This window comes from Brachyhypopomus gauderio, chromosome 8, assembly GCF_052324685.1.
Source record: "Brachyhypopomus gauderio isolate BG-103 chromosome 8, BGAUD_0.2, whole genome shotgun sequence".
Classification (NCBI taxonomy): Eukaryota; Metazoa; Chordata; class Actinopteri; order Gymnotiformes; family Hypopomidae; genus Brachyhypopomus; species Brachyhypopomus gauderio.
The window spans coordinates 14,151,513-14,178,241 of record NC_135218.1 but is presented as its reverse complement, the minus strand read 5'-3'; the positions used below and the strand labels follow the sequence as shown (position 1 = coordinate 14,178,241).

The 26,729-nt window shown below is 48.9% G+C and overlaps 1 protein-coding gene across 2 annotated transcripts; it reads right to left on the bottom strand.

Annotated features, from left to right (window-relative positions):
• Positions 1-346: 346 nt before the first annotated feature.
• opa1 (OPA1 mitochondrial dynamin like GTPase) lies at positions 347-26,685 on the bottom strand. 2 transcript variants are annotated; one of them, XM_077014763.1, is made up of 30 exons: positions 26,517-26,685; positions 24,815-25,133; positions 23,995-24,091; positions 23,748-23,855; positions 22,905-22,952; positions 21,940-22,028; positions 19,099-19,152; positions 18,915-19,019; positions 18,714-18,800; positions 18,488-18,601; positions 18,132-18,212; positions 17,943-18,017; positions 17,749-17,820; positions 17,571-17,670; positions 17,343-17,473; positions 17,035-17,107; positions 16,873-16,945; positions 16,680-16,795; positions 15,545-15,609; positions 15,249-15,329; positions 14,326-14,487; positions 13,762-13,914; positions 13,372-13,480; positions 13,178-13,257; positions 12,928-13,068; positions 12,662-12,778; positions 12,402-12,495; positions 12,108-12,218; positions 2,893-2,965; positions 347-2,681 (listed from the first exon to the last, which is right to left on the bottom strand). In XM_077014763.1, the coding sequence occupies exons 1-29, from the start codon at positions 26,543-26,545 to the stop codon at positions 2,901-2,903; spliced, it is 2,949 nt and encodes a 982-aa protein (XP_076870878.1). In that variant the 5' UTR covers positions 26,546-26,685; the 3' UTR covers positions 347-2,681; positions 2,893-2,900. The 2 variants fall into 2 exon arrangements, with proteins under 2 accessions (XP_076870878.1, XP_076870879.1); XM_077014764.1 differs by lacking the exon at positions 22,905-22,952.
• Positions 26,686-26,729: the final 44 nt, after the last annotated feature.

Genomic DNA, 26,729 nt, shown 5'->3' with positions numbered 1-26,729 from the left:
CTGTTCAAGTTCAGATAATTGAGTGCTAAATAATGCAACATGGTAGAAATATTCCTCATTTTACTCACTTGCAAAAAACAATATCTAATGCAAGATTAAGCTTGATTTGAACTGAGCTCATCCTGTCATTATATTTATTTGAAGTGAGCACATCATCCTCAATGTCTTTTTAGAGTTTGTCCCAGCAGTACAAGTTGCATGTGCCATACTGTACCATTAAACACTAACCACTAACCTACTACAAAGGTAGGCGGAGAGGTAGATAGAAAATATTAAATGTTTTGAAATTAATGTTTATCCTTGCTTTTACCATCTTAAGTATTTTAAATCGAACTGAAACATCGAATTAATAATATCTGTTTTATTTTACCTTCTTAAACACCAATTTAATAAATAAACCGCATTTGAGGGCATACAACATGCAAATATCGCAATCTACAACACAGGAGAAAAAGGTTTTAACAAGACTGTGGATATATTCCTGTACATGTTTTGATCTCTCCCCTTCCTCTCAAGGCAGACCATGATTTCAGCTTTAAACATGTACACAGTGCATATTCACCCACTTACACACATGAGCCCTCTTCAAGAAACCTTTCCGCCATGTGGTTAGGACATCATACTAGATTATGCAAAATCCAGGTAAACAGCAGAAAGAGGAGAGAGAGTGATGTTGGAAAAATATGTGCATTGCCAGGGGAGAATAAATGAAAAACCTATGAGTTTAGGATAGAAAACAATCAAGAAAGACCAACAGTTGGAGAGGAGAAGAGATGATGACAGAGGAGGAGAGGAGAAGGGACAGGATGAGAGGGGAGGAGAGGATATGAGAGAAGAGAGTAGAAGAGATGAGAGGGGAGTATAGGGGAGTAGAGGGGAGAGGAGAGGGGAGGAGAAGATAGGGGAGGGGAGTAGAGGGGAGGAGAAGATAGGGGAGGGGAGTAGAGGGGAGAGGAGAGGGGAGGGGAGGAGAAGATAGGGGAGGGGAGTAGAGGGGAGGAGAAGATAGGGGAGAGGAGTAGAGGGGAGGAGAAGATAGGGGAGGGGAGTAGAGGGGAGGAGAAGATAGGGGAGGGGAGTAGAGGGGAGGAGAAGATAGGGGAGGGGAGTAGAGGGGAGGGGACAGGGGAGGAGAAGATAGGGGAGGGGAGTAGAGGGGAGAGGAGAGGGGAGGAGAAGATAGGGGAGGGGAGTAGAGGGGAGAGGGGAGGAGAAGATAGGGGAGGGGAGTAGAGGGGAGAGGAGAGGGGAGGAGAAGATAGGGGAGGGGAGTAGAGGGGAGAGGAGAGGGGAAGAGAATATAGGGGAGTAGAGGGGAGAGGAGAGGGGAGGAGAAGATAGGGGAGGGGAGTAGAGGGGAGAGGAGAGGGGAGAAGAAGATAGGGGAGGGGAGTAGAGGGGAGAGGAGAGGGGAAGAGAAGATAGGGGAGGGGAGTAGAGGGGAGGGGAGAGGGGAGGAGAAGATAGGGGAGGGGAGTAGAGGGGAGAGGAGAGGGGAGGAGAAGATAGGGGAGGGGAGTAGAGGGGAGAGGAGAGGGGAGGAGAAGATAGGGGAGGGGAGTAGAGGGGAGAGGAGAGGGGAGGAGAAGATAGGGGAGGGGAGTAGAGGGGAGAGGAGAGGGGAGGAGAAGATAGGGGAGGGGAGTAGAGGGGAGAGGAGAGGGGAGGAGAAGATAGGGGAGGGGAGTAGAGGGGAGAGGAGAGGGGAGGAGAAGATAGGGGAGGGGAGTAGAGGGGAGAGGAGAGGGGAGGAGAAGATAGGGGAGGGGAGTAGAGGGGAGAGGGGAAATGAGCTGTCCAGAAAGAAGGGGGCAACACAAAGTGCCAGACACAGACAGCAGTCTCTCATCAGCACTCTGACCATGAAGTAGGTCATTTTCATCTAAATCTTCAAGATGAAGGTCCCACAGGCTTTTGTGAACATCAGAATCATACCACACATTAACACACATTAGGTACACAACAACTGTGTCAAACGACACCCCCCCCCCCCACCCCCAAATAAAAATTGGGATCACAAAGGTGATGGTTAAGTGCTGTTTCAATAAAGGGCATGTCAGAAGTGGCCCGAGTGCTGAGACGATGCTGAGTACAGAACTACTCACACTCACACTCTCACGGCTCCGTTAACTGTGTTTAATAAGGCAGGCCAAGAAGATGGAGGAAAATAAGTTCCTATTTCCTGCCAAGAGGTCTCTCTCTGTATATATACCCCTCTGTGTCTCTTTATCGCTCTGCCTCTCCCTCTATCTTTCTCTCTTCCCACAGAACCACACTCACCTCCCCACTGTGTGTGAACCTTGTTTCAGGTGAACACTTTCCAGGTCTTTATGTGCTGTATGAGAAAGCAGAAAGCACAGGACAGACGTCCCTGTCTGCAGCTCCGTCTACTGTCTACATGGTAAAGGGCTTCCAACACGACTCACTTGTTTTCCCAGGGGTGACCTTTAAAGACATGTAGCAGAGTTCTGCTGCGAAAAGAGTGTGTGCACACGTGTGTGTGTGTGTGTGTGTGTGTGTGTGTGTGTGTGTGTGTGTGTGTGTGTGTGTAATGATGGAAGAGCAGTAAGGGTTAAAAACAGAGGAAAACAGGTGGGCTCGTCATTTACATAGCACAACAAAATGATGTCTTGTCCAACCAGTGCATTTTCCCTCAAGGACAATGATGGCATCCAACATTTCTGAAAGAAGAAAAAAAGAAGAAAACTGAAGAATACAGTTGAAAACAGAAGGAGAAGAAGAAAATAGAAGGATAGTTGCATCATAAGTAACACAGAAATAAATATATTTCAACCCTAAATGTTATCTAAAACAACATTGATGGTATTTAAGAAGTAAAACACACTACAGTTTTATTCAAACCCTAGAATAAAAGCTCCAGAAACTCAGTACCTGTCACACTATTTCTCTTTGTGAAGAGCTTCTATGAAAGCTTCAAGTTTCTCCTGAATTTCTCGTACTTTTTCTGCAGAAGAAGTGAAAGAAAATGTGCCCATTAATTCATGTTCCAGCAGCACAGCTGCAGATCCAGGATGCTGACCGATGAGAACATCTGTAACCCGAGGCTCAGACATCTCTCATGAAGCATATGGGACACGGGACCTACCCTCTACCTACCCTAGAAGAGCAAAGAAAACACCTCTGCCATCTTTTGAGAGTAACAGTCTCGTCATAAGCTCCTGTGGTTTGGTGGCCCCTCTCTCTCTGTAACCTAAACAGCATATGGTAGCCACTGTCCGTTTGGTACTCAAAAGGTCTACACCATCCTAGCTGCACTGATGAAGAGGTGGTGTTCCATTGCTGCTTCAGCTCCACAGACCACTTCAAAGCCTTGTCCCCTCCGGGCTCACGGTGGTATGCAGTCAGGAGAAGGAAAGACATAGAGGGGCAAAGCTCATATTAACAGCCCCTGTGTGCAGGGGAACGGTGTAGTCCAGTCTACACGCTGGAACAGCTCTTTCACTGGGGCTCCTTCTCAGAATATCCCCCTTCTATTAAAAAATGAAACATGAATATATCGTTGTCAAAAAGTCGTATCGGATCATCTCAAGACAACAGGCCACGGGGTCGCTCGCACCTAAAGACGCAGATGTAAAACGCGACTGCGTACATTTGCCCGTGATCCATTGTCCCCCCCCATAATTTAACCACAGTGGCTTAAAAGGGCTTTTCACATGGACAATCAACTCCAAACGTGGGCCTGTAACCGAATCCTGCCCTGAGAGGCTCGTGCAGCCGTTTTACAAGCACTGGGGTAGTGGGCTTCCCCTTTTCTGCAGAGGGGCCAGGGATGAAAGGAGAAAGACCGCCTTTGTAGACGCTCTGACACCTCTGTGGTCTGAAATCCAACACTCTGACCCTTCACGTACACACACAGGCACACGCACGTGTGCAATCTCTCACAAATAATTTCAGCCCCTGAAACATGACCCTACAGCACCTTGCCCACACACTTACGCACGCACACACACACATGCACACAAAGGCAAACGCACACTTTTGGCAGACGTCGGCAGTAGCCCAGCCTTTGATACTCGGTTCGAGAGCAAGCGTATGAAAGAACGAGGAGGTGGAGATTAGGGGAGGTGATGGAGGCGTTAGGGAGTGGGAGAGGGCACCGTGACACGGCAGGTGTAGAGCTCAACCTCAAAGCCGGACAGATCAGCTCCCGAGATGCTGGCAGGAACACTGCGCTCCGTCACAGTCGGAGCTGTCGAAACCCGGCTCAACAGTTCAACTGTCAAACACCCTGGGACACACAGCCAAGCAGAGTGCCACACAGTCCACTAAAAGCTCCAGAATGATCTGGGAGGAGCTCCTGTATTAGCCGGGAAGACACGCAGCACGGTTTACAACTCCCAACAGCAACTCGACTTTATTTTACTGGGAATTTACACAAACAGCGATGCTGTGAAAAAGAGTAAAGTAAATTGACATAGTCCAAGATGACATGCCCGAAAGAGAAAAAACAAAACCAAACAAAAAAACAAACAACAAAAACAGAAGGCGGAGAGGCCAGAATAGGCCAGGACAGGACAGATTTTCAATATGCTTACAACATCCACACCAACAGCACGTTTGTAGCCGTGCGTCCGATCCAGTCTTAAGGAAGAAAGCCAGAGCGAAAGAAGGCGGCCCGGTCTGTGTGCACACTGGCTTAACGGGTCTGAAAAGACAGCGAGCAACAGATATTTATTTCTTTCCACCATCTGTTTGTTCCACATGGAAGAACGCAGGATGACGTTGGGGCAGAGGAGCCGGGCAGAATGAGGCTTTATTTTCACCGCACACTGAAATGCGACACAGAAGAAAAGGAATGAACAGAGTGGTTCCTTGGCCTGCTCCTGTGTGTCCGAGAGCAGGCTCTAAACTCCATTTAGGCCCTTGTTTACCTAAGAGATGAGCTTCTGGACACATCCATTCATGAGTCCCTGCTCTTTATGTGGTCATGAATATTCCCATAATCCTTTGGCCCATATCCCAGCAGCCTCTCTTTTCCCAGAAGGGAGAAGGGGGATGGCTTTCACTCTTTCAGGGTTCCTCCTCAATCCCTTCTTTCAAAGGGGCTCTTGCCTGATCTCCACGTGAAATGATATCTCTTTCACTCTGGCTCTCTCGGAGCCCTAAGCCCCCCGCCCCACCGCGGCAGAAGGCTGAAGAAAGCCTTTAATTGACCTGTAATTAGACTGTGAAACAGTGTGACCAAGGAGAAGAGACGAGCGAGAGAGAGAGAGAAAAAAAAAAAGAGTGAGTTGTGGCGCAGGACGCTGCCTCAGAGGGCCAGGGAGAGCCAGCGGCCGGTCCAAACCCATCTCGCGCCCGTAAAGGCCACTTCCTCCATCGCGCAGGACCGCCTGCAGAGGACGAAGTGGCAGAGAAATTAAAACGTGGCAACAGCTTTCTCTGCAGTTCCCTCTCTCCGGCCCGGCCCCCAGACGTCCGGGACGGGGTTCAGAGGGCGGCGGCCGCACGAGTTTCCAGAGACCCGACGTGTCGTTTCAAAGGTGGGACGTCTCTGAAAGAGGAGGACGGCCTGGGCGATACGGTCCACGCAGGACGGCGAGCAGAGACGCGGCGGCCATTTGTTTTGTCCATAGGACAACATTAGCTGTAAAAGACAGCAGGTGGGGGACACGGAGGTGGCACATAAAACAGCGTGTCGGCGGGTCGGCAGGCCAGCAGAGGCAGCGCTACAAATCAAGCAGACTTATCTTGAAACCAGATGGCTGTGAGAAGCAGAGCATTTGCAGGCCAGCTCCACTGTGGAGACTTGAGTTCAACACGAGGGCGAAGAACACCGTGTTAAAGACAAGCAGGACAGCGAAGGGGGACTGAAGAAGTACAAGTCTGAGGAGAACCCTGAACAAGACGCGTCATTCGCTTGCTTGTTTACTCGCGTCATTCGCTTGCTTGTTTACTTGGGGGGGGGGGGGGGGTGGGGGGGGGGGGGGGGGTGATTCGAAAGTTGGCTCGTTTACAAACAGCAAACCCTCGACAATACAAGTAAAGCAAAGCCCAGCCCTGCAATAGCATTTACCAAATAATAAATTGGCCAACCCTACTGAACACCTAGTACGGACACGTCCCTCATCCCCGAAATGGAGACGGGCACTTTGCTAGGCAGCCTGGTGCCAGCCCAGGTGGGCAGACTAACCCTGTGCTGAACCCCTCACCTACCTCACTGCTGGCCTTTAATAAGCATTTCATTACAGACTAGAAACGGCTGCCAAACAGAGGGGCAAGGGAGGGCCCCGAACAGCCAAGAGGGAGCCGTAGGGACAATGGAGGACTGTCCCCCCCTCTGAGAGACGGAGCGTGTTTCAGATAGAGGGACTGTGCGTGTGTGAGGCAGGAGGGGAGAGGGGTGTGTGCAGGTGGGACTGTTCTAATATCCATGTGTCAGTCAAAGCCGCACCTCTGACCCTGAATGGCTAGCGCACGCACACACGCGCATGAAACACAGGTGGCCAGGTGAGAAACACCCAACACCCAGTGCTTCGTTCGAGCATCCCAACCTCTCCCACAAACAATGTCAGCTCCATCGCCACCGATACGTCAATGTACAGCAGCCGTTGCCGACAGTGTAAACACTGCCAAATTCCTTAATGACTCAACAAGCCTCCTCACGACACCTCAGCCCTGGTAGGGGATTAGTCTGAGCTGGATGGGGAACCCGATACCGTGCCTGGTAGATGAATCACTTATCTTGGCAGAGTGCGGGCCAAACTTAAGTCCTTTTTTGATTTAACAGATTATTAAGCTGAGAAATGCCCTCCTGATAAAGGCCGTACGACTGGTCTTGGAGATGCGCGGTGTGCCGGCGGTCTTTTTAAGCGATGTTTGGAAGACTCGGCACATCCACGGGGACCAAGACATGACAGAGCGGCTTGGAATCCTGACCAGAAAGCGAGGCACTGAAAACTGCTCCATTTTTACCTCTGGAGGGAGGGAATGTATGGTTTTCCTATTAGCCTATAACAGGCTATCTGACAGACAGATAATGTAGTGCACAGAAGTCAGCGCGAGAAGAGCTCTGCGGGAGAACCACCGAGCAGCAGCCGTGGCCAGGCCTGCCCCAGAGGCCAGGCCTGCCCCAGAGGCCAGGTCTGCCCCAGAGGCCAGGTCTGCCCCAGAGGCCAGGCCTGCCCCAGAGGCCAGGCCTGCCCCAGAGGCCAGGTCTGCCCCAGAGGCCAGGTCTGCCCAAGAGGCCAGGTCTGCCCCAGAGGCCAGGTCTGCCCCAGAGGCCAGGTCTGCCCCAGAGGCCAGGCCTGCCCCAGAGGCCAGGTCTGCCCCAGAGGCGAGGCCTGCCCCAGAGGCGAGGCCTGCCCCAGAGGCCAGGCCTGCCCCAGAGGCCAGGTCTGCCCCAGAGGCGAGGCCTGCCCCAGAGGCCAGGTCTGCCCCAGAGGCGAGGCCTGCCCCAGAGGCCAGGTCTGCCCCAGAGGCGAGGCCTGCCCCAGAGGCATCCTGCTGCTCCCTCCGCTGGCTGCAGGACCTTGGCGGTTCAGACACTCCAAGCAACAGTGAAACTGAGAGCTGAAAAAACAAAGAACAGACAGACACAGAGAGAGAGAGATATAGAGGGAAGAGAGAGAGAGATATATAGAGGGAAGAGAGAGAGAGATATATAGAGGGAGAGAGAGAGATATATATAGAGGGAGAGAGAGAGAGAGAGAGAGAGAGAGAGAGAGAGAGAGAGAGAGAGACTCCTGGAGTTATTTTTCGTTTATGGGCGGATGAATGCTGAGAGATTTATTTGCATGGAGCTGTGTGTCTGAGCGCGTCGAGGGAAAGGGGGGTGACGCGGATGTGTCGGAAAGGGAGACTGGTGCTCAGGCTATGAGAGAGAGAGCAGCCTCGTCTGGGGCCTGCGGGGGGGGGAAGGGTCTTCTCTCCAGCTGTTTCAGAGGCGGAAGTGACCCCCCTCCACCCACCACCCTGATGGAGGGAAGCATAAATGTCTTTGTGACTGCAGGGGCAGGTCCGACACATGCTTTTCCCATCAGACACACGGAGGGGCCCGTGAACGGTGGGAGAGGAAGAGTGGGAGAGGAAGAGCACCATGAGGAAAAGGCCCCAGCGCTGGCCACACATGAAAGGCAGCCTGACACGCTTCCACATTAAATATTACTCGACATGTCAGAGTGTGCCATTTTGTGCTCAGGCCTGCACGGATGAGGATATCTTGGCTGACAGTCAGTCCCTGACTGCCGCTTTGTCAGGAACCACCTTAAGTTGCATATAAATCAACGGGTGGGGTGGGGGGGGTTGGAGACACGAACACCGGATGTTTCTCTCCATAGACGTGCAGACACAATGAGGTGATCACATGCTTCCATGGGTGAAGGACTGATTTATAGATCGGTAGTCTAAAAAAAAAAAAAGGCAATTCATTTTCTCAGGCACACATACGTTTACCTTTTGGGGCCAACTCACGCGCTGCCAAAGGCTCCTGGGTGATTAATATGAGCCGTTCCTTTAGCTTGGCAAACGCAGCCCGACGTTGCTGCAACGTATCCGTGCTGACATCTCCACATCCAGAAGATAAGACACACATGGTCAACAGTCCACGGCTGCCTTCACATCCACCGCTCGGATAAGCCGTCGGGCGGAGGAGCGCGCCGGCCGGGCCAGACGCCCCGCGCCGATTAGATAAAGGCGAAAGGGGGGCCGCGTTAACACGTGGAGAAGAACGTGCGGAGTAAATGCGCAGAAGAGAGGGCTCGTGCAGGACCTGGCGCCCGGCGCAAACACACTTCAGTCCTAAGTACACACGCGGCCCCGCGGGGCATACAGTATATCAGCAGCACAAGCCCAGGAAGTGAGGGAGACAGACAGAGCAAAGAAAAGTTATCTGTCCCGTGTCCCACTTTCAGCACGGAGCAGAGAAAAGGGAGGACGGGGGTCAAGAAGGAGGCATACGAGAAGAACCACGGGTCACTTCCCAGAGATGTCCTGACACAGGACAGGGACATGGGAGAGGTGAAGACCACACCAGTGCAGTAACTGAAGTCCCACCTCCTAAAGGAAACGCTCCAAGACGCTTTCTGTCGTAACATTTCAATCATTGTGTGGTTAGAATATTGTGTAGGTTATAAAGTGTGTGGTAAACAAACCACACAAAATAGTAATGTTGTTCCTCCGAGTCAATGCCAAGAGAAAAGCTAAGACAGACTATGACTCAGAGGACAAACTGATGTGTAAAAAGATGAAAGATCACCAGAAACATGTTATTATGGCTTCAGTCACTATTATGGCTTCAGTCACTCCTAAAGTATCTTTTACAAAAGGCAAATTAAATATCTATAACAACCATACTCTTTCAGTGCAAAGAAATAACATATGACTAAGATTTATGGCTCTTAAGTACCTAGACAAAGATAATTATTATGGCAGTTTACAAAACAGTTTTCCAACATTTAAAAATGGGGAGAAGGTTATTGGTCGACAGCCAAATCCCTTCCAGTGTTGAGGTCCTGAAACGTCAGCAGAGTGAAGGCTACAGGCTGCAGTAACTGAATCAAGTCTATTAGGTGAATTACAGAAGCTTTAGTGACGCTGTCTCCTTCTGACACGCCTGCAGCTGCATATGAGGAGAGCAGGTTGTGCTGTAGCACAGACACACACAGGTGCTCACACCTCCCCGCTGATGCTCCACACACACAAACACACACACCTCCCCGCTGATGCTCCACACATATATATATATATATATATTAGTATATACTATATACTGTGTGTGTGTGTGTGTGTGTGTGTGTGTGTGTGTGTGTGTGTTCAGGCAGATTTTAGTAAAATATGAAATAAAAGCCTATTCAGATTTACAAGAGCTAAACAAATTTTTTAAACAGTACATTTTCAGCATGTTTTTAGTTTTTCATGAGATGTTCATGGTCACCAGAGCCAAAAGGTTAAAGAGGACATGATTCTCCAACGGAGATCACTCTAACTGCTCCTGGTCACAACGGCCTGGCGTTTTCACTGTTCTTTGGAAGGTCAGAGTGAGCGCGGTGCTCCCTGACGGAGGCTGAGGAGGTCTGGCCAGCGTGCTGCAGCTCACACCCCCCTCAGACCACATCACAAGCACCAGGAACACGATGCCACCGCGTGCAGGAATGGCAGCAGGGCTGGGCAGGTCCAGGAATGCCTCCCTGAAGAGGGGACCGCAGCCGCCACCTCTCCAAACCTGCCCGACGCCCTCGGGAACGGAGATGAAAAAAAACGGCACGCGGCAAAGCGGAGCCAGGTGAATTATTCATCTGAGACATGATGACATTGTGATGAATGCGTTCCTCGGACTTCCATTAGCGCTACTTCTTTATTGACAATAACGTGCCTAAAACCTACATTCAGTCAAGCAGATGCCACATTATCTGACTGCTTGTGTATAAGGCCTGACAAAAACGAAGCCCTGCTCAACCACACACTGAAGCGTTCAGGATGACCCACGGAGCTGGTGAAGTGCGGCCCAGTCCCGGAGCGTTACTATTAGTCATCCGAAGCCAGTGCTTCACAGGTCCCGCTCTTTTGTAAACACACTACAGAGGCCAGCCATGTGCCTGGTGCGTCTGTGACTCCAGGCCCCACGCTACCTCACGCCCGAGCACGTCCCCATTAGCATATCGGCCTCTTCGTGGGAGGTCAAGCTCGCGTTTTCTCCCAAGTGTTGACTGTCCGCTGGGCAACGTCACGCCCTGAAGCACAGGAATCCGCTCAGAGGCCGACCCACTGCAGAGCGTCGCGGGGGAGCCGCACCGGGACCGGAGTCCTGCGGCTTTGGATTTGAGCGCGTCCAGCAGTCCCGGCCGAACGGGGCAGGTGGAGCCAACACGTCTGGACTTGTTTCATCTTCTTCTTCCCTTCTCTCCACTATTGTACCCAACGGGTCTCATGCCAACGGCAAAACTGTTGCTACAAAAACACTCACTTTTCTGGATGGTGGGTTCAAAGCAGCCACGTGTTTAACTGTTTAAGGACTGATTAGAGACGCCAGAAACGACAGCAGGAGGGGCGTCCTCACGGGCCGGCGTGTCAACCGTGGAGCGCACACCGCCAGATAGGGCACGGGCCTCCGCCCTGATCGCCGACCCGCACGGGTCACCCGGAGCGCTGCCACGAGAGCGTCCTTCCTCCGAGAGAGCCCCGAGCTTTCCCAGCGCCGGGCCGCCACTCGGCAGCCGGCCGAGAAAGAGGCGGGCTGCGTGACCCGCACGCAGGAAGGTGCTCCGCACGCCCCCTCGCTGTCTACAGGCACACTCCAGCTAGTGGGGGGGGGCGTTACTTCGCCCTGCGTTATTAGAGTAATAACAGCTTAGTAGCAGTCGTGCGCGCTCGTGAAGCGTGGACGCTCGCGCGTATGTACATGCCCGTGCACGCGTGTCTTCGATTCTGGGCATGTCAGCTTTGCCTCCGCAAAATGCTACGCTAATCACGCGGCGGTTTAACGGGGAGCGGGGGGGGTGGACATGGCAGACGGCAGGCAGCACGTAGCCAGGAGATATCACGCCCCCTCTCTCCCTCCTTCACGCCGCATGGCAATTAAGGACTCAGGCCTTAGGAAGAGAAGAGAAGCAGGGAATGAAAGGGGATCATGAGCTGGAATTGTCTCATTTTAATTGTACAACAGCGCGCTTGGGCTTGGGCAGGGCTTGGGAGGGCAGGGTGGGGTTCAACAGCTTCTATTTCATGTGTGTAATAAACAAGCCCAGAGCATAAACAATAAGAATTAAAGCAAGTTTCAACAGTCTTTTAAAAATCTGTTAAAAGCTGTTTAAGTGTGTCTGTTAGAAAAAGTTTTTTTATATTTAAAATTTTTTTTTTTAATGTAAAAGATAAAAAAAAACTCAACATTAAAAAACATTCATGTCATAAAACCAAAAGTCAAAACACATGGGTGAGATTTGACAGAGTCTAATGAGTCTCATCACATGACAAGAAAAAGGTGCTTGTTTTTCAGGACATCATTGCCCTCTAGTGGCCATGCCCTAAATATATATGTTGAGAAAATCCAGGAACAAGGGCTGAGGGACTCTTACTGCCTATGTAGGATGAGTTTGTGAAGTGGTTGGGCTCTTTCTAAGGCATGGTGGCAGATATAGCGATGCACTTACTGAGGTCTTCGGCAAGCTGAACTCTCCTGCCTGTGATCAAGTGCTTCTTCTTCTCACCATCCTCCCCAAAGTCTTCTAGCACCTCTTTCACATTCTTCTCCAAGCGCCGCACTGAGGAACAAGCCAAAGAACAACGTCTTTAAAACAATTAGGCCACAGTGAATGATCACACAGACACAGAGAGAAGTTCACAGATTGGCACTGAAACCCTTAGACAACACACTCTATACCATTCAACTCCAGACCTTATTTTAAATAAAGTCCTATGGCTGACTATCAGGCTTTCACACTCACCCTCCGTGTTGGTGAGCTGCTGTCGAAGAGTGTTAGCTGTGATGCCCAACATCCTCTGGATCCTCCAGAACAGAACCACGTCATTGCACTCCAGCTAGAGGAGGCAAACACAGTTTCTGCCTAACGATGCACCCAACAGGCTGTAATTCTGTTTTGTCAACACTTAAGTCTCTGACTTTTCGAATTCCTGATATTTCACAACATACAGTACTTAAGCCCTGTGCCGTGTTAAAACAGACGTGAACAACGTGAAGCCGTACCTCAGAGTCGACAAAGTGCCTCTGGTAGTAGTAGAAACCCCTTCGGCAGAGATTACAGTGGAACAGGGCCTTCTGCAGAAAGTGTCGTCGGTATAGTTGATGCCAGGTGTCCTTGATCTAAAAGCATGAAACGGATCAAAAACAATGAAGCAACACATTCTGCTTTTCATGGCTGACGCTACAGATGCGTACAAAGTAAGAAAGCTGCGTTCTACGAGGGAACAGAAAAACACAGGGTTTGGTTTTTTCGTCAGGGTCCCACTGACCAACACGGGGTCCACCTCCACCCCTCGAGCCTCCAGGTTCTTGCGGACGGTGGTGACCTCGTCGTTGGCCAGGTAGGCCGTGTGCTCCTCGTTGAGCTTCAGCAGGCGGTCCAGCTCGTTCTTGGTTTCGTTGCGGACGTGCTATGAGACAGAACCGACCGAGGCGTGAGCGGCATTCGCGTAGCTAAACAGCAACGCGGTCAAGGAGAGCAATAAAGCTGAGTGGAGGAGTTTGTGGACGGCCCCTAACTTGTTCTGGCGAGCGATTGATCCACCTTGTCCATCTCTGCTTCCAGTTTGGCCCCACCATGTCGGCTATCACCGACTCGGCTACGAAAGAAAGATGGAGGTGGGGGAGTGAATGGCACAACGCAAAGTTACGCACAGCAGGACCAGCGAGACGTGCGCAAGAGTGGGGGAGGGGGTGGAGAAGGTGGAGCTCACTGTCTTTGAGGCGCGACTGTAGCGTCTCCTCCATGAACTCGATGGCGGCGTCCCACTGCGGCTTGTCTGTGATGGAGCGGTCCTCCAGGGCGTTGTGCTGGATCACTCGCTGCACCAGGAGAAGAAGATGGAGGCTTACTGCTCTCAGACACCACCCACACCAACTTCTCCCAAAGTTAGAAGCAGACTTCACGAGTTTAACAGGCTGCCTCTTACTGAACTGTCTACACGCACGTGGGGCACCTTACAACATGCACTCGTGTATTAGGAAAACTACCTTTAAGAAAGATTAACAGAGCTGATTAAGGGCGAGTTTGGTTTTAACAGGTGTGATTAGTGCCGGTCCGCGTGTGTAGTAAGGGGCATGTGGACAGCCAGGCGCGTCTTTACCAAGCTGTCCATGGCACTCTCGTTCCACTTGTGTCTCTTGATGCTCTCATCTTTGACGGCTTCTTTGAGCTTGTCGAAGATGTCGTCCTGATCTTTCCCTTTGTACTCCGCCATGAACCGAGCAAACTCCTCCTGCAGCGTCTCCCAGGCAACCTGCGCGGTGACAGAGCGGCAACAATGAACACACACAATGAAGGACCCGGTTGGACTGCCTGGAGTCTGGCTGGACACTTTTGGGCTTTGAGCAGTAAAAAGTGTAAAGCTTTTATGGGGTCTTTTTGTTATTCTTGCTGGAAGGTTCTGTAAAAGCTATAAACAGATTTGTTTTCAAGTACGAACAATTTCTTTCAAACACGGAACTGATCCTTTGATCATTTATTTTTTATACACCTTGCCTAGTGATCAACACATTTACATATTAGTTTGATTAAGTTTAGCCATGGACACATTATTGGATTGACGCCATCAGAACTGCATTAGCCTTAAAGAAGCGCCCTGAGTGAAAGTGTTGGGGCAGACGCTCCTGGGCGGAGCTACACCGCCTACAGGGCGGAGCTACTCCACCTCCAGGGCCTTGTGTGGCAGCTGCTTGTCTGTCCACTGCTTCAGTTTGATGTCCACCGTGGTGTTGAAGGTGCCTGAGGTCATGGTCTGGGCAGCAGGCAGGTAGATGTTCTCAATAACATGCGTGGACACTCTCTCCCACAGCTTCTTCTGCAAGATGGACTCCCTGCGTTAGAAACAAGGAGGAGAAGCCACAGGAGACCTTTTTGAGGATATGATGTGAAAACTATAGTAAATTAATTAGCTTAAGGCCATACATTTAAATTATCGACATGGAACCCTTTCTTGGTTGGAGCTGGTGAAAATGACAATATTTTCTTAATGTATCATATTTCTCAGAATTGTTTTGATGGTGAATATTTTGACAATGAGACAAATGGCAGAATATCCTATGGATAATAACCTGGCTCATTTATCATGGAGGACCGGTCATATTTCATATCTTCCTGTTTGCTTTGTTCGACTACAGCATATCAATACACACATCTCCAATACAGCCACCTAGAGAGGCCCAGAGAAGCAGCCCTATGGCTATTCATCACCACATTGATCTGAGAGGATGATGGAGCTCACTGCGGCCTTTACAAACATCTGATCTGTTGGGTTTTTTTTTTTTTATGCTGGCCCCTCATGGTTTGGATTCAAAACTCCACACGGTGCTAGCAGCTACACATCTTAGCTTTTTATGCTAAACGCGTCCCAAGGAAAAGGCACGTGAGGGCCAGATCATTGCTTAGACATGAAAGAGCAGTAAAACTGTGCCAGGCTCAACTGTACATTCATTTAGATTTAATATGGGTATTAAAACATGACAGTTGCTATGGAAGAGAACAGCAGCGTGGAAAGAGTAAGGACTGGGAGGACGACACGTTATAAACTTCAAAGATACTTCAAAGATACTTCAGAGGAGACATGTTGAGTACTTGCCAGTGTTTTGGCGTGACCTGGCTCAAGCTGATGACCTCATCCAGGATCTCATTTTTGGCCTTTTCAAAGAGCTCGTTCTGTGGACGAAGGTCAACATCTCGTCTTTATTTCAACGTGAAGCCAGTCCCGTGCTGCATATCACTACTTACAGTCAACAGCACACGGTGTCCCGGAGCACTTTAATGGGGACTGGTGGCACGGCGAGGCCGTGTGTCGGTGTAGCATGAGTGACACGGCTCGCTACACCGCTCTGCCACTAATAAGTCGGCTTGCGTCATGGTCTGCCTCTTACCCTGTCCAGCTCCCGTAACCGTGGGTAATTATTCTTCCACTCTGTCTCCAGGTTGAAGCGCGAAGCTGCTCGGTGACAGGAAGAAAGTTTACTTCAGGACACATCGAAAGACGTCTCAACATCATCAAGACATACATTTCACACACCAGCACTGCAGTTATCAAGAGTGGTTACTGCTGGCTATTACATGAACTTGCAATTATCATTTACCCAACCCATTTACATGTATTGCCACAATTTGAAATTCCATATTCACATGCTCAAGACAATTCTAAATTTAGCGTATTTAAAGCCAGGGTACGTGAGCCGACATTTTAAAGCATCCCACATAGCCGACATTCACATCCACAGAAAACGCGAAGGAGGCTTTTAAAAGGGAAAAAAAACAGGAAATTCATCACAGCAAGTAGAAAGCACACCCAAAACTTCCTTAAGACAGCGACTTTAGCCCTTAGCATTCCCGCCGCACTTCCTCTCCTCCCCAGAGGCCTCCGGATCCAGCAGCGAGGCCATGATCAATGCCCCCGGAGGCGGGCGTGCTCGGCGTCAGCCCGGCTGAGCCCCCTGGGGCCCGGCGCACCGCGCGGGCCGCCCGTCTCGCCCGCACAATGGAGACGACGCTAATTGCCCCGGTTATCGGGCCGGCCCCCGGCACAGCGGCCGCGATCGATTGCCCACACAAAAGGGTTGTGGAGCGTCCCACGTCAGGCGATAAATCTCACGGCTGACGGGAGCGAGCGCTTAATTGGCCGGGAGGAGTCGTGCCGCGCGACGGGCCAGGTCTGGTTCTCCGTGGTGGGGGGGGAGGGAGGCATGATGGACTGGTGGGATTCGCAGCAGACGCTCTTGGGAGGCTGTCGAGCGGAGGTGGGCTTAACAGGTAAGGGGCCCTCATGCCACCCTTTGAGGTTCCTATTACACCCAGGGCCCCGGAGGGACGGCGTCTATGCCGGCTCACAAAACGCCCCTGACAATCTTAAACGCTCATTAAGGCTTTGAGAGAAGAGGATGGAGCATGTGGACCAGGCAATGCGCAGCTCCTGACTGAGAGCTTCCATAAGGCAGCGGGCCGAGCGGCCCTGCAGGGGTAACCCAAACTCCACGCCCCCGAGCAGGTACAGGGACCTACGGTTACCTTTGAACGCATCTGCCTGCTGTTCCACTGATTCCCGCACCATTTTCCAGAAGCAGTCAGACACCGCCAGACTCAGGTTCTTTGTGGTTACCTGGTGGGTCTTCAGCATGCCGTCTCTGCAGAGGAACAGCCTTGAGGATTAACCTTCACACCCAGAGAACCACAACCACATACAGCCACAACGAATTCCCACCTCAGCAGTCTGGATTTCTGAAAGAAGTCCTCTTCATAGTCTTTAATGGATTCTATGCTTTCATTACTACTGCCTAGGGGAAGAAAATGAAATGATTTATCACGTTTAAATGAACAGAATGTATAGTTATTATAGGTGATTTTCAAATATAAACTGTATTACCTTTGCCAGTCACTACAGCAAAGTAACCCAAAGCCTTCATAGGAAACAGCTTGCCCTCAACTATTTGCTGGATCTACATAAAAGGGGGAAAAAATCAAGGAAAAAAGGACATTACTGGAAAGAAGTAATGGACATTTACACTCACATGTTAATAACTTCTCAGATAGTAGTGTTACTATAGTGTTGCAGATAGTAATCAAGCTATGCTATACCTCCACCTAGTGGACCAAAAGGTAATTAACATGCCAAAAGAAATGGAAGTTCCAAAAGGGTACATCACACGCCCCTGAAGGACACGGGTGACTTACTCGGCTTGGGCTGGCTAGATTCTTCTCTGCCAGGTCCACTTTGGTCAGAACAAAAATGGTGCGTCTGCCATGAGGGTCCATCTGGCTGACCAGGTCGGTGACTATACTGCGCTCTGCATCGACCGAACCATCTGGAAGAGAACGTGAACACCACGAGGTCCGTGAGGGCCGACGCACGCCATGCTCACGCGGGATTTCTGGAACCGCAGCGGAGTGCTGGAGACTCACCCTGAATGCATAAAATGATGGCGTTTGGGTTCTGCATGTAGGCTCTGCTGATGCTGAAGATGGTGTCCTTGGTGTCTGAAGCCATGCCAGTGGTCACAGTCTGAATCCAAGACATGGTGTCAAACGGGGCTTTCATTCCGTATGAAATCAATATACATTTATTTCCGATTCAACTTACGCTGATTACTCCTGGTAGGTCCACCAGAACCATTCTCTGGATGCCTGGGCCTTTTACATTTAAAGATATAGTCTAGCAAAAAAAAACACAAAAGAAATTAACTAACTGTAAAAAGTTCTGAAAATCTAAATCCAATTTAAAGTTAGGTCTAATGGAGAAAAGTGTGTGTGTGTGTGTGTGTGTGTGTGTCCCACCTCAGGACTGACTGTTTGGCCCTCCTTCACACTCTTCCTCATCCTCAGCTCAATTTCATGCCTCAACGCTGCAAGCTAAAATAAACGTACATGACTCTAGATCAGGGGCTGCAGGTGAGGCCATTAGGAGTCATTCAATATAGTGGAGACTAACAGCTGTTAGCGTGTGGTATGGTTTAAGTGACTTACGTCCTCCTCTTTTGCCAGGTCAAACTCACGAGAGCTGTCTTTGAACATGGCTACATGATGAGGCCCTTCGCTCAGTGTCACCTGGAGCCAAACAGTGAACGGTTGACGTCATGAAGGCAAGACATGAAAACACAACCAAAGGTAAAACCCCCCAAAAATGGAAAAACCTTCAATCCATGCATTCAAGCCTGTAGCATGTTGGGGCCAACAAGTAGACACTACTGGCTACATTAAAGCCCTCTTCACTCTCACCATTTAAAGAACTACACGTCCACCCATGATCAGTGGGTCTTGCAGCATAGGTGAGCTGGGTAATGGAGTTCATTAAATCCTGGGCTTGGATTCATTTGGCTCACCTTGACAGGAGACCTGGTCATCATCTCTCCTGAGCCTCGGGGGAAGATCCGAGCCTGAGCGATCATCTCCAACACGCTGGTCTTTCCTGCACTCTGGTCCCCTACGACCACCACCTAGAAGACATGGGTCAGGGCAGGAGCGCCCCAGGAAGCACTGCGTCATAACCGCCCTCAGGGTTTTCACGAGTTAAAAGAGAACAAACGGGGCACCACAACAACCACTCACCCTTGGCAAGTGATCCTGGGTATTGTAGTTGGAGTCGTAGTCTGACAGAATGTCCAGGACCTCAGAGTACATGTCAATCAGCGACTTCTGTGCAGGAACGGGTGAGATGTGTAAATGGGTGACCTAAGTATCACCGTGACAGCATGCTACGCGGGACGAAAGTGTCCCGCAGGAAGAGCGAGGTGTGGCGCGGCGGCTGACCTGGAGCTTCCTCTGGTGAATGCCTTTGTCATCCTTCTGTAGCACCACCTTCCTCAGCTCCTTGTTCTCCTTCTCCAGACGTTCTAGCATACGCTGGTACTTCATCTGTGGGAAACGCCATTTCAGAGCTGCTGAACTTCCTTAAAATTACGATTGTGGATTCAGTAGATGGGCCGAAACACACCTGGGTGCGAAGAAGCTCTTCTTGGAGTTGGTCGACTTTTTCTTTATCCGACGACTACGGAAACAGAAGGAGTGGTGTCAGGACGTGGCCTGGTTATTCCTACATCAGGCCGCTGCACTGTGCCCCTGCCTAGACGTCACACACAAGGCCCTCATGCACCCAGCGTCCCAGCAGAGGAAGGCCTGGCTAATGCAAATCACTGATTCCACTCATTCTTGGTTGGCTATAATCGCTCAATGGAACAAATCATCACGTTATACAGAAGGCAAAGAAAAGAAGGCCTGGAAAAGATGGCAGAATTATCAATCAGGAATCAACAGAGAGGACTCCGTCTCCATCCCACACATGTAATGCATTTCTCATATTGGAAAGCACACCACACACTGCAAGCCACTTATAAAGGAGTCTGCGATGGTCAGCGTTGCAGTGGAAAGCGCCTCAAGACAAACATGGCACATTCACACAGGGACAGGTGATCTCTGCAGAATGTACACTATCTGTGGCAGCCGGTGGGGCAGGTTAAACCCGCGGCCTGCCTGCTCCTCCCTCAGCAGCTAGAGACGGTGCTGAACGTGCAGCAGAGACACACTACTCCATGCAGCGCATCTCAGCACTACGCTAGCTTTTGATGGTCAAATAACAGCTGCTTGGATAAATGGAAGGAGAAGGAAGAATGCTTTACATTCCTAAAAAAGGATATTGGGCTAGTGTAACGTCTTAGTGAAGTGCAGGGGCCTCCTGGGCAGGGTAGAGAGGTGGAGAACTGAGAGCTAAGGGTTGTCAGTGTTGTTCTCTGCTGGGTACGTGCTGGACACGTGTGGGCAGAGATGAAGGCCTTTAACGATGAGTGCTTGGGACACAGTGGGAGGAAAACAGCTAATGAACTCATCAAGGGTTCAAATTTTAATTGCTGTGGCAAATTAGGAATAGCAGGTGAGCTAAGATTACTGCCTACTGTATTTTGCAATTCCTATATAAATCTGTAGCAGCAATAAATGTTAGGCAATTTTCAAAATCAAACCGCGAATGCTACAAATACATAGAGAATACCCGCATATAAAGACAAATGTACACATGCCTTAATCTCACCTTAGTACACCGTTATATATATAACAATGTATCTATTACACGTATTGAAGGTGACGGGTAAATGTGGTTGGAAGGGGAGTCTGTGTCCAAATCCAAGAACCCAGTAGAAGGTTCCGGGCCATAGCATAACACTATCAAGCAGTGGTTCTCAACCAGTCTGTAATTACCCAGCTCTTACCACAACGGCATTTGTACTCAATTTAGAATCTAATAAACCATATATAACCAAAGCGCAGTTAAGAATTGTCATAAATTGCTCAGAAGGATCAAACTTCCCCATGTTGTGCAGCTGAGGAGAACTTCGGTTCGACGGCTAGTTTGAAGACTGGCTTGAGAAGCACAGCAGTGGAGGTGCTGATGTGGACCGTCACCTTGCGTTTGGGGTTCGGGGCCTGGGTGGGGGGCGGGCTCGGGGCCGGGCGGGGCGGGGCCTCAGACGGCGGCCGCGAATTACTGGCCGCCGCCGCCCGCCAAACCTCCTCTTCGTGCTGCTGGATCTGTTGCTGAATGAGAATGAGCTCGCTGAGCAGCCCCTGCTGAGGGACGGCACAGTGAGAAACAGGGGGAGACAGCTGTCAATCAACCTGCCAACTAATCATATCATCCGAAGGCCCATGGGCGGGACGTTCCAGTGGAAGTCCACTGTAAGTAAAGACAGCTGTCTGTGAGATACAGAAATATAATGTATTGCCACTGCAGGCAGCACGGTTCATCTTGGCATTTATTCTCCACTCTTGACTTGCAGAATGTCAACTTAACAAGAGCAGCAGAGGCATCAATGCAACAGCCAGCAGCTGAGTGCAAGTACGTAATCTTCAACTAAAACACCGATGCAGGAGCCAGTGCACTCGAACCGTGGTGGGAACAGATGGATTAATTAGTGCTACTGTAATCTGACATGTTTGTTCCTAAAACGGGCAGGAGAGTTTCCTTTAAACATTCGGACGCAAGCTCAAAACATGTATGGGATTCTGCTAGTAATGAGAACACAGCAAGACCAGTAGTGTTTTATATATTTAGGGTTTTATGCAACAAGAAACAAAGCTTATTGAAGCTGCCCTTTGCGGCTTACCGGATGACATCTAGGTTATATAAAAGGTCTGTGTGTTTCCTCTTAAAACAGACCACTATCAGACATTGGGCAAATACTGTTTTGATTATAGTGGCCAATTCAAGAGCAATGGAGAGACTTTACGATTGGGCTGTGTGCGAATTATGGACATCAGCAGAACCCTGGCATGCCTCACGTGAGACGACCTGACTGAGCAGGCCAGGAGCTGAAGGAGCTGGAGGAGCTTATGTCAATGGGAAGCAAGAGGCTGCTGCCCAAAAGCAGGCAAAACGGTGAGTGTGAGTGTGTGTTTGTGTGTGTGTATGAATAAATGAAGACACACATTCAAACAGGGCTGCATCATCAGACATGCATCCGAATCCAAAACCACAACACAATATGACAGACAGTACTGCACACAGTAATGACGCATGTTCATTCTTGGCTACTGTTTGGCATTAACCAGAAACTACACTAAACAACCAACGTTTGACCTATTTGTAGTGAAATGGCAAATATGTAATAAAAATGGTAGAAATCAGATGTAATGTGAAGTATGTGGGCATGGCAGTGGGCTCATCTGGAGGTCATTATGAAAGAACCCCTCTGTTCGTCACGCTAAACCAGCCAGACCCCAGCGACGCCCTGTACGGGCCTGAGACGGAGCCACAAGGCACACGCGGGCCACAGGAAGCACTTGCCTTCTTAAACTGCTTGTCGGCACTGTCAGTCATGCCGGCCGTCGCCGACTGCATCTCGGGCGCTTTGAGGGACGTCTCACCCGTGGTTTCTGGAGAGGGAAGAAAGACATTAGCCCGCAAATGCAGCGCTTCATTTGACAACGGCCTGTCAACGTTTCAGGGAAATAGATTATTAGATTAAGCTGTGGCATTTATTCACATGCTAAAGAGGTTGTCGGGTTGCTTTTCTCCAGCGCCACATCCAGATTTGAAAATGTCCACAGTAAGAAAGCATATTAACTAGAGCATCTGAATATATCATATATCCTCATAAGAAGTGGGTGGATGATAAATACACTATGGCATCTTCTAAAGGGGCTATGTGAAGGAGCAGCCAAGGAACTAAACAGGACCTCTATTCCCATCTGAGGAGGTACACATGCTTAACGTAAACCCAACCGCGTTCCCAGCAGAGCCCACAGCTGAGAGACGCACAGTGGGCTTAAACAGAAGAAAAGCCCGGGGGTGAAAGGTGCAGAGGTGTTTCAGAGAAAGTGATGTAGTGACATGTAATGTAGACAAGGAAAAGCCAGACAAAATAAAAACTACAATGCAACGAAGATGTTGTTAGTTAGGTCAGTGAACCATTCGTCAGTAGAAAGCACTTTTTTTGACTGTTCATACTGAAACTGAACAAAACCAAGTTTACTTCACTACAATGCTGTTATTACACTCTGTGGTCTGCGATTTATTTCTCTTATCTATAAACATTAATAAAATCACCCGATGACAACTCCATCCAGTGAGTCCAATCATGTCAGTGATTTGTAGACTAATCTAAAGCCTAGAAGGAACGTCTTGGCCCGCCTGGTCCTTAGTGGCACAGACCCCTTCAGGCTGTCTCCACTAGGGGGCAGCATTACAGCCAGCAGCTTTCATATTTGCGCGGGACGAGAGAGGGAGCGGACCGTGTGCCGTTTACACACCTAACAACAGACGCAGACCAGAAGCTCCAATGACTTCACTACGCACACCTGTGAAAACGTGGAGGGAGGGAGGGAGGGAAGGAGGGAAACAAGATCAACAAATGAAATGGGGGTGAAAAACTCAAAACTCATGGCAGCAGAAGGCTGGAATTCTTACGCTCGAGCCCCTGTGGACATGCGGTGCAGTAGCATGGTATACTATAAAGGCAACACACATCACTGGACCCCAAACAACAGGCATTCAATGATTGTTCACCAATAACACCACATGTGAATATTAAAGTACATCAGCAAACTGAGGTACGACGTGCTTCCCCATCTCCCGAATAAAGAAGCTATCCTGAGCAATAAAGCAAAACGGAAACCATTATCCACATGTGAATTAACAACTGGTTGATGAACAATCAGAGTTGATCGTTTTTTCGACCAACTCAACAGGTAAATAAATGGTGTGATTTGTATGAAGATTTATTTATAGCAACAAATCTTGAACCATGACTGGTTAAGTTACATTAACTCCGCAAGTTGGTGTAAACTTGACTTGGAATCTTAAATTTGAAACAACTGTTGGATGTTGTACGATTCGTCTTTACGTGTACTGTACTACTGCTCAGCAATGGTGAAAACGGAGAAGAAGGAAGAATTAGCCATTTAAACCTTAGGCTCCAATCAGGAATTGAAGAAACGAATATAGAAACCTCAAACAGTAGGGTGTTTGGGTTTCTATTATCAAACAACACTATTTCCTAGTTCTGTGCTGTTCCAAACAATTCCAGATTGCAGCTTAAAGGTGTGAGTAGCAGATGCTTTGATCCTGAGGTACCACAGAATTCCGCGGCTCACCGCTGGAGAGAAGACTCTTAAGGAACGTGAAGTTCTCCCCTATCTTCTCCATGTCTGGGAGCAGCTTTGCAATCTCCTCCATTTCAGGCAAAGCACTGGCTAGTTTGTCTTGATCGAGAGGAGAGGAACATGTCATTATTAGAATGTAAATGGCACAGATCTGTATCCACATGCTAATTCATTTAAATTAATCAAACAGACACAGGTAACTGCAGACCTCATAAAAGCTGATCTCAGAGTCGCTCACCTAAGTCGAAATTCTCACTCAGCTCCCACACAAAGTCGGGGACTATCCATGTGTATTCGCTCAGATCAGGAAACATGTCCTTCCATTCATCATATGTCTGGAAATCATAAGAAATAGATGCACTTGTATTAAGGCAGGGAACACCGCACAGTGTGTGCATAGTGCTTTTGGACATTTAGGGTATTCATGCCGTGACGTGATTACAAAATGATGACAGTCATGGCACTTGATGACAACTGGGAACAAATTACCAATAAAAGTGTTTCTAAACAAGCATGTGTTCCTTGACAATGAACTACTGAGCATCAGCAGTTTAAATAAAGGCTCCTGTTATAAACCTTATTGGTACAAAAGAAAATCTGAAATGGTTTCTGCTAGGAAAGATGACTTAATAAACCTGAAACCTGATAGCTTACAGGCTGCAGTGTAGGTTATGTTTCACATTGGAGGCACTAGTGCTGGAGGACAGTTTAATCTGAACGTGGTTCTGTATGTCATGTTGTTTGCTGTGCAAACACAACACAAGGTAATGCAGAGGTGAAACTCACTGCTCGCTTTCTACACAGAATGAGGTATACTAGTCTTTTGAACCTTAAAATGTGGCTGGCTTTTTAACACCTTTAATTAGAGGATCTGTCAAATTTGGTATGTTACACAGGCCTAAATGCACCGTGACCTTTATGAATATCACATAGCCTATATCTTATGAACACATCAAACATAACGTAAGAAAGAATCTCATAACAAGCCAATCGCAGCTGTTGAACAAAACTATGGGGAACAAAGCCCGAATTACATAAAGAAATACATTCAAATCCACCTTCTTAGCAGTGTAGCCACCTCCGACGGCGGAGCCCAGCAGGATGTAGCGCAGCTTGAGCAGCCTGGCGGCCAGACGGGCCACCCAGAAGGAGCGGTGCTGCTGGTGCCCGGGGCCGGCTGGCCGGGCCCGGCCGGGACGCAAGGGCAGCCTGGAGAGGGAGGTGTAGTGGCGCGCAGCCGTGCAGTGAGGGGGCCGCTGAGGGTTGGAGCCCTGTGACGAGCGGTGGTGGATGGCGCGGGAAAGAGGGTGCAGCTTCTGCAGGGGCAGGCGGAACCTCACCCCCGATCTGGAGGGGAGCAGATTCCTGCATGCTATGCTAAAGGGAAAACAGACAGTGGTTTGCTACAAGTGCCAGCACATATTCCTATGTCACACAGCAGGTAGCGTAATTATTTTATGTTTTATAGGTTATAACAATTTGTTAATAAACTTTTATTTCAGGTGTTATTTTTAAGTGTTATATAATATTATCAACATAATGATATAATTTCATAATGATGCACCTAATGAATATTGCAGGTAAATAATTAATACGAAAGACAATATAAGCTAAAGAACTGAAATGTTTGATCCCACCACAAGAGATATTCAGAAAGAATTGTTAAAGATTAAGTGCATGTCCAGAATATGGATACATCAAACTATTCAAGACCGTATCATATTCCCTCTACTGGAGAGCAAGATGCTGCTTACATGTGAGCATTAAATCATCATAACATACAGAAATCTAGAAAGATTGTCAGTTACTTAGTTTTTGTTTGTTTGTTGGTGATCTCGAGATAACAAACGTTATCTTGACAGCGTGTGGAAATACACAAGTCTAATTAGTCATGATAAAAATCAGAGTAATGCATCAGCTTTTATGTTAATCAGGGAGTCACAGAACAGGAAACAGTCACAAATATGCAGTCGCAGACATCAGTGTTCACAGTGCATAAAACTAAAAGAGAAATGTCCTGTTCTCTGTTTATTCGCACAAGCCATTGTAATCATAAGACCATACTCGTTGAAAATTTACAGAAAAGTGATCCAGATATACTATAAAGTTATTGACATAGTCATAGTCAGCTGGTATTGCTGGCATTTTGAACCTTATGTTAAGCACCACACATTACTGAAAAGAATTGAGTTCGTACAATATCATCACGACTTGGTACTGAGAAATATAACAATACCCCATCTGCTCAGCTAGGTAGATAACCTATCTAACCTACGATACCACCATCCTAACAAATGAGGTCGTCCAGCTGACTGAACACTCTTAGCCCGCATGTTTACTGTGGGGTATGCACTATTAAACTGTCAACCCCTAGACACACAGCTCCATAACTGTGTTGAACACGGCCACGTTAACGTTGCTCACCACCACGACCCTCACAGACAAACCCAGTCACACCTGCGGTTATGAGACACTAACACACGGGCTACCGACTCCTGAACGGTTACACGGCAGCCAGCCAAGCGAGTAGGTAGCTAGAAAACTACCTAACGTCCCATTAGACTGATAAAAACGCAAAGAAACAATGTCAACGACTGTCAGGACATAGAAGGACCAAAGGAGACCTCGACGGACGCGGGGCGGTTTAGTGTGTGAGGAGCACAAGTGCGCGTGCCCTCCTTAGCTACAGCCAACACTAGCTAGGCTAGCTAACCACCAGGATATCTACACATTCAGACAGCTGGCTAGATTGTATCTTACCAGGAAATTGTACTTCCAGCGCGCAACATTATGTTATAAACTATTAGAGATCTTAAGATATATCGGGACGTTTATCAAGCCAACATGTAATTCATCTTTCCAGATGAGGAACATTAGACAGTTTGCTAGCTAGAAAGGGCATTGCAAGCGCTCTAATCATCAGTGTCAACGGAGCGAGGTTGTATATCCGGGTTACAAAATAAAAGTCCTCGT

Bases quoted from the DNA above. Each gene is read 5' to 3' on its own strand.
- opa1 (XM_077014763.1), bottom strand. From the start codon at position 26,545: ATGTTGCGCGCTGGAAGTACAATTTCCTG. The intron at 18,801-18,914 runs GTCAGCCGCCGC...GTTCCTGCACAG, and splicing joins TTCACCAGAGGAAGCTCCAG to AAGTCGCTGATTGACATGTA. The intron at 17,108-17,342 runs GTAAGTCACCCG...CCTTTTATGTAG, and splicing joins ATCTAGCCAGCCCAAGCCGA to ATCCAGCAAATAGTTGAGGG.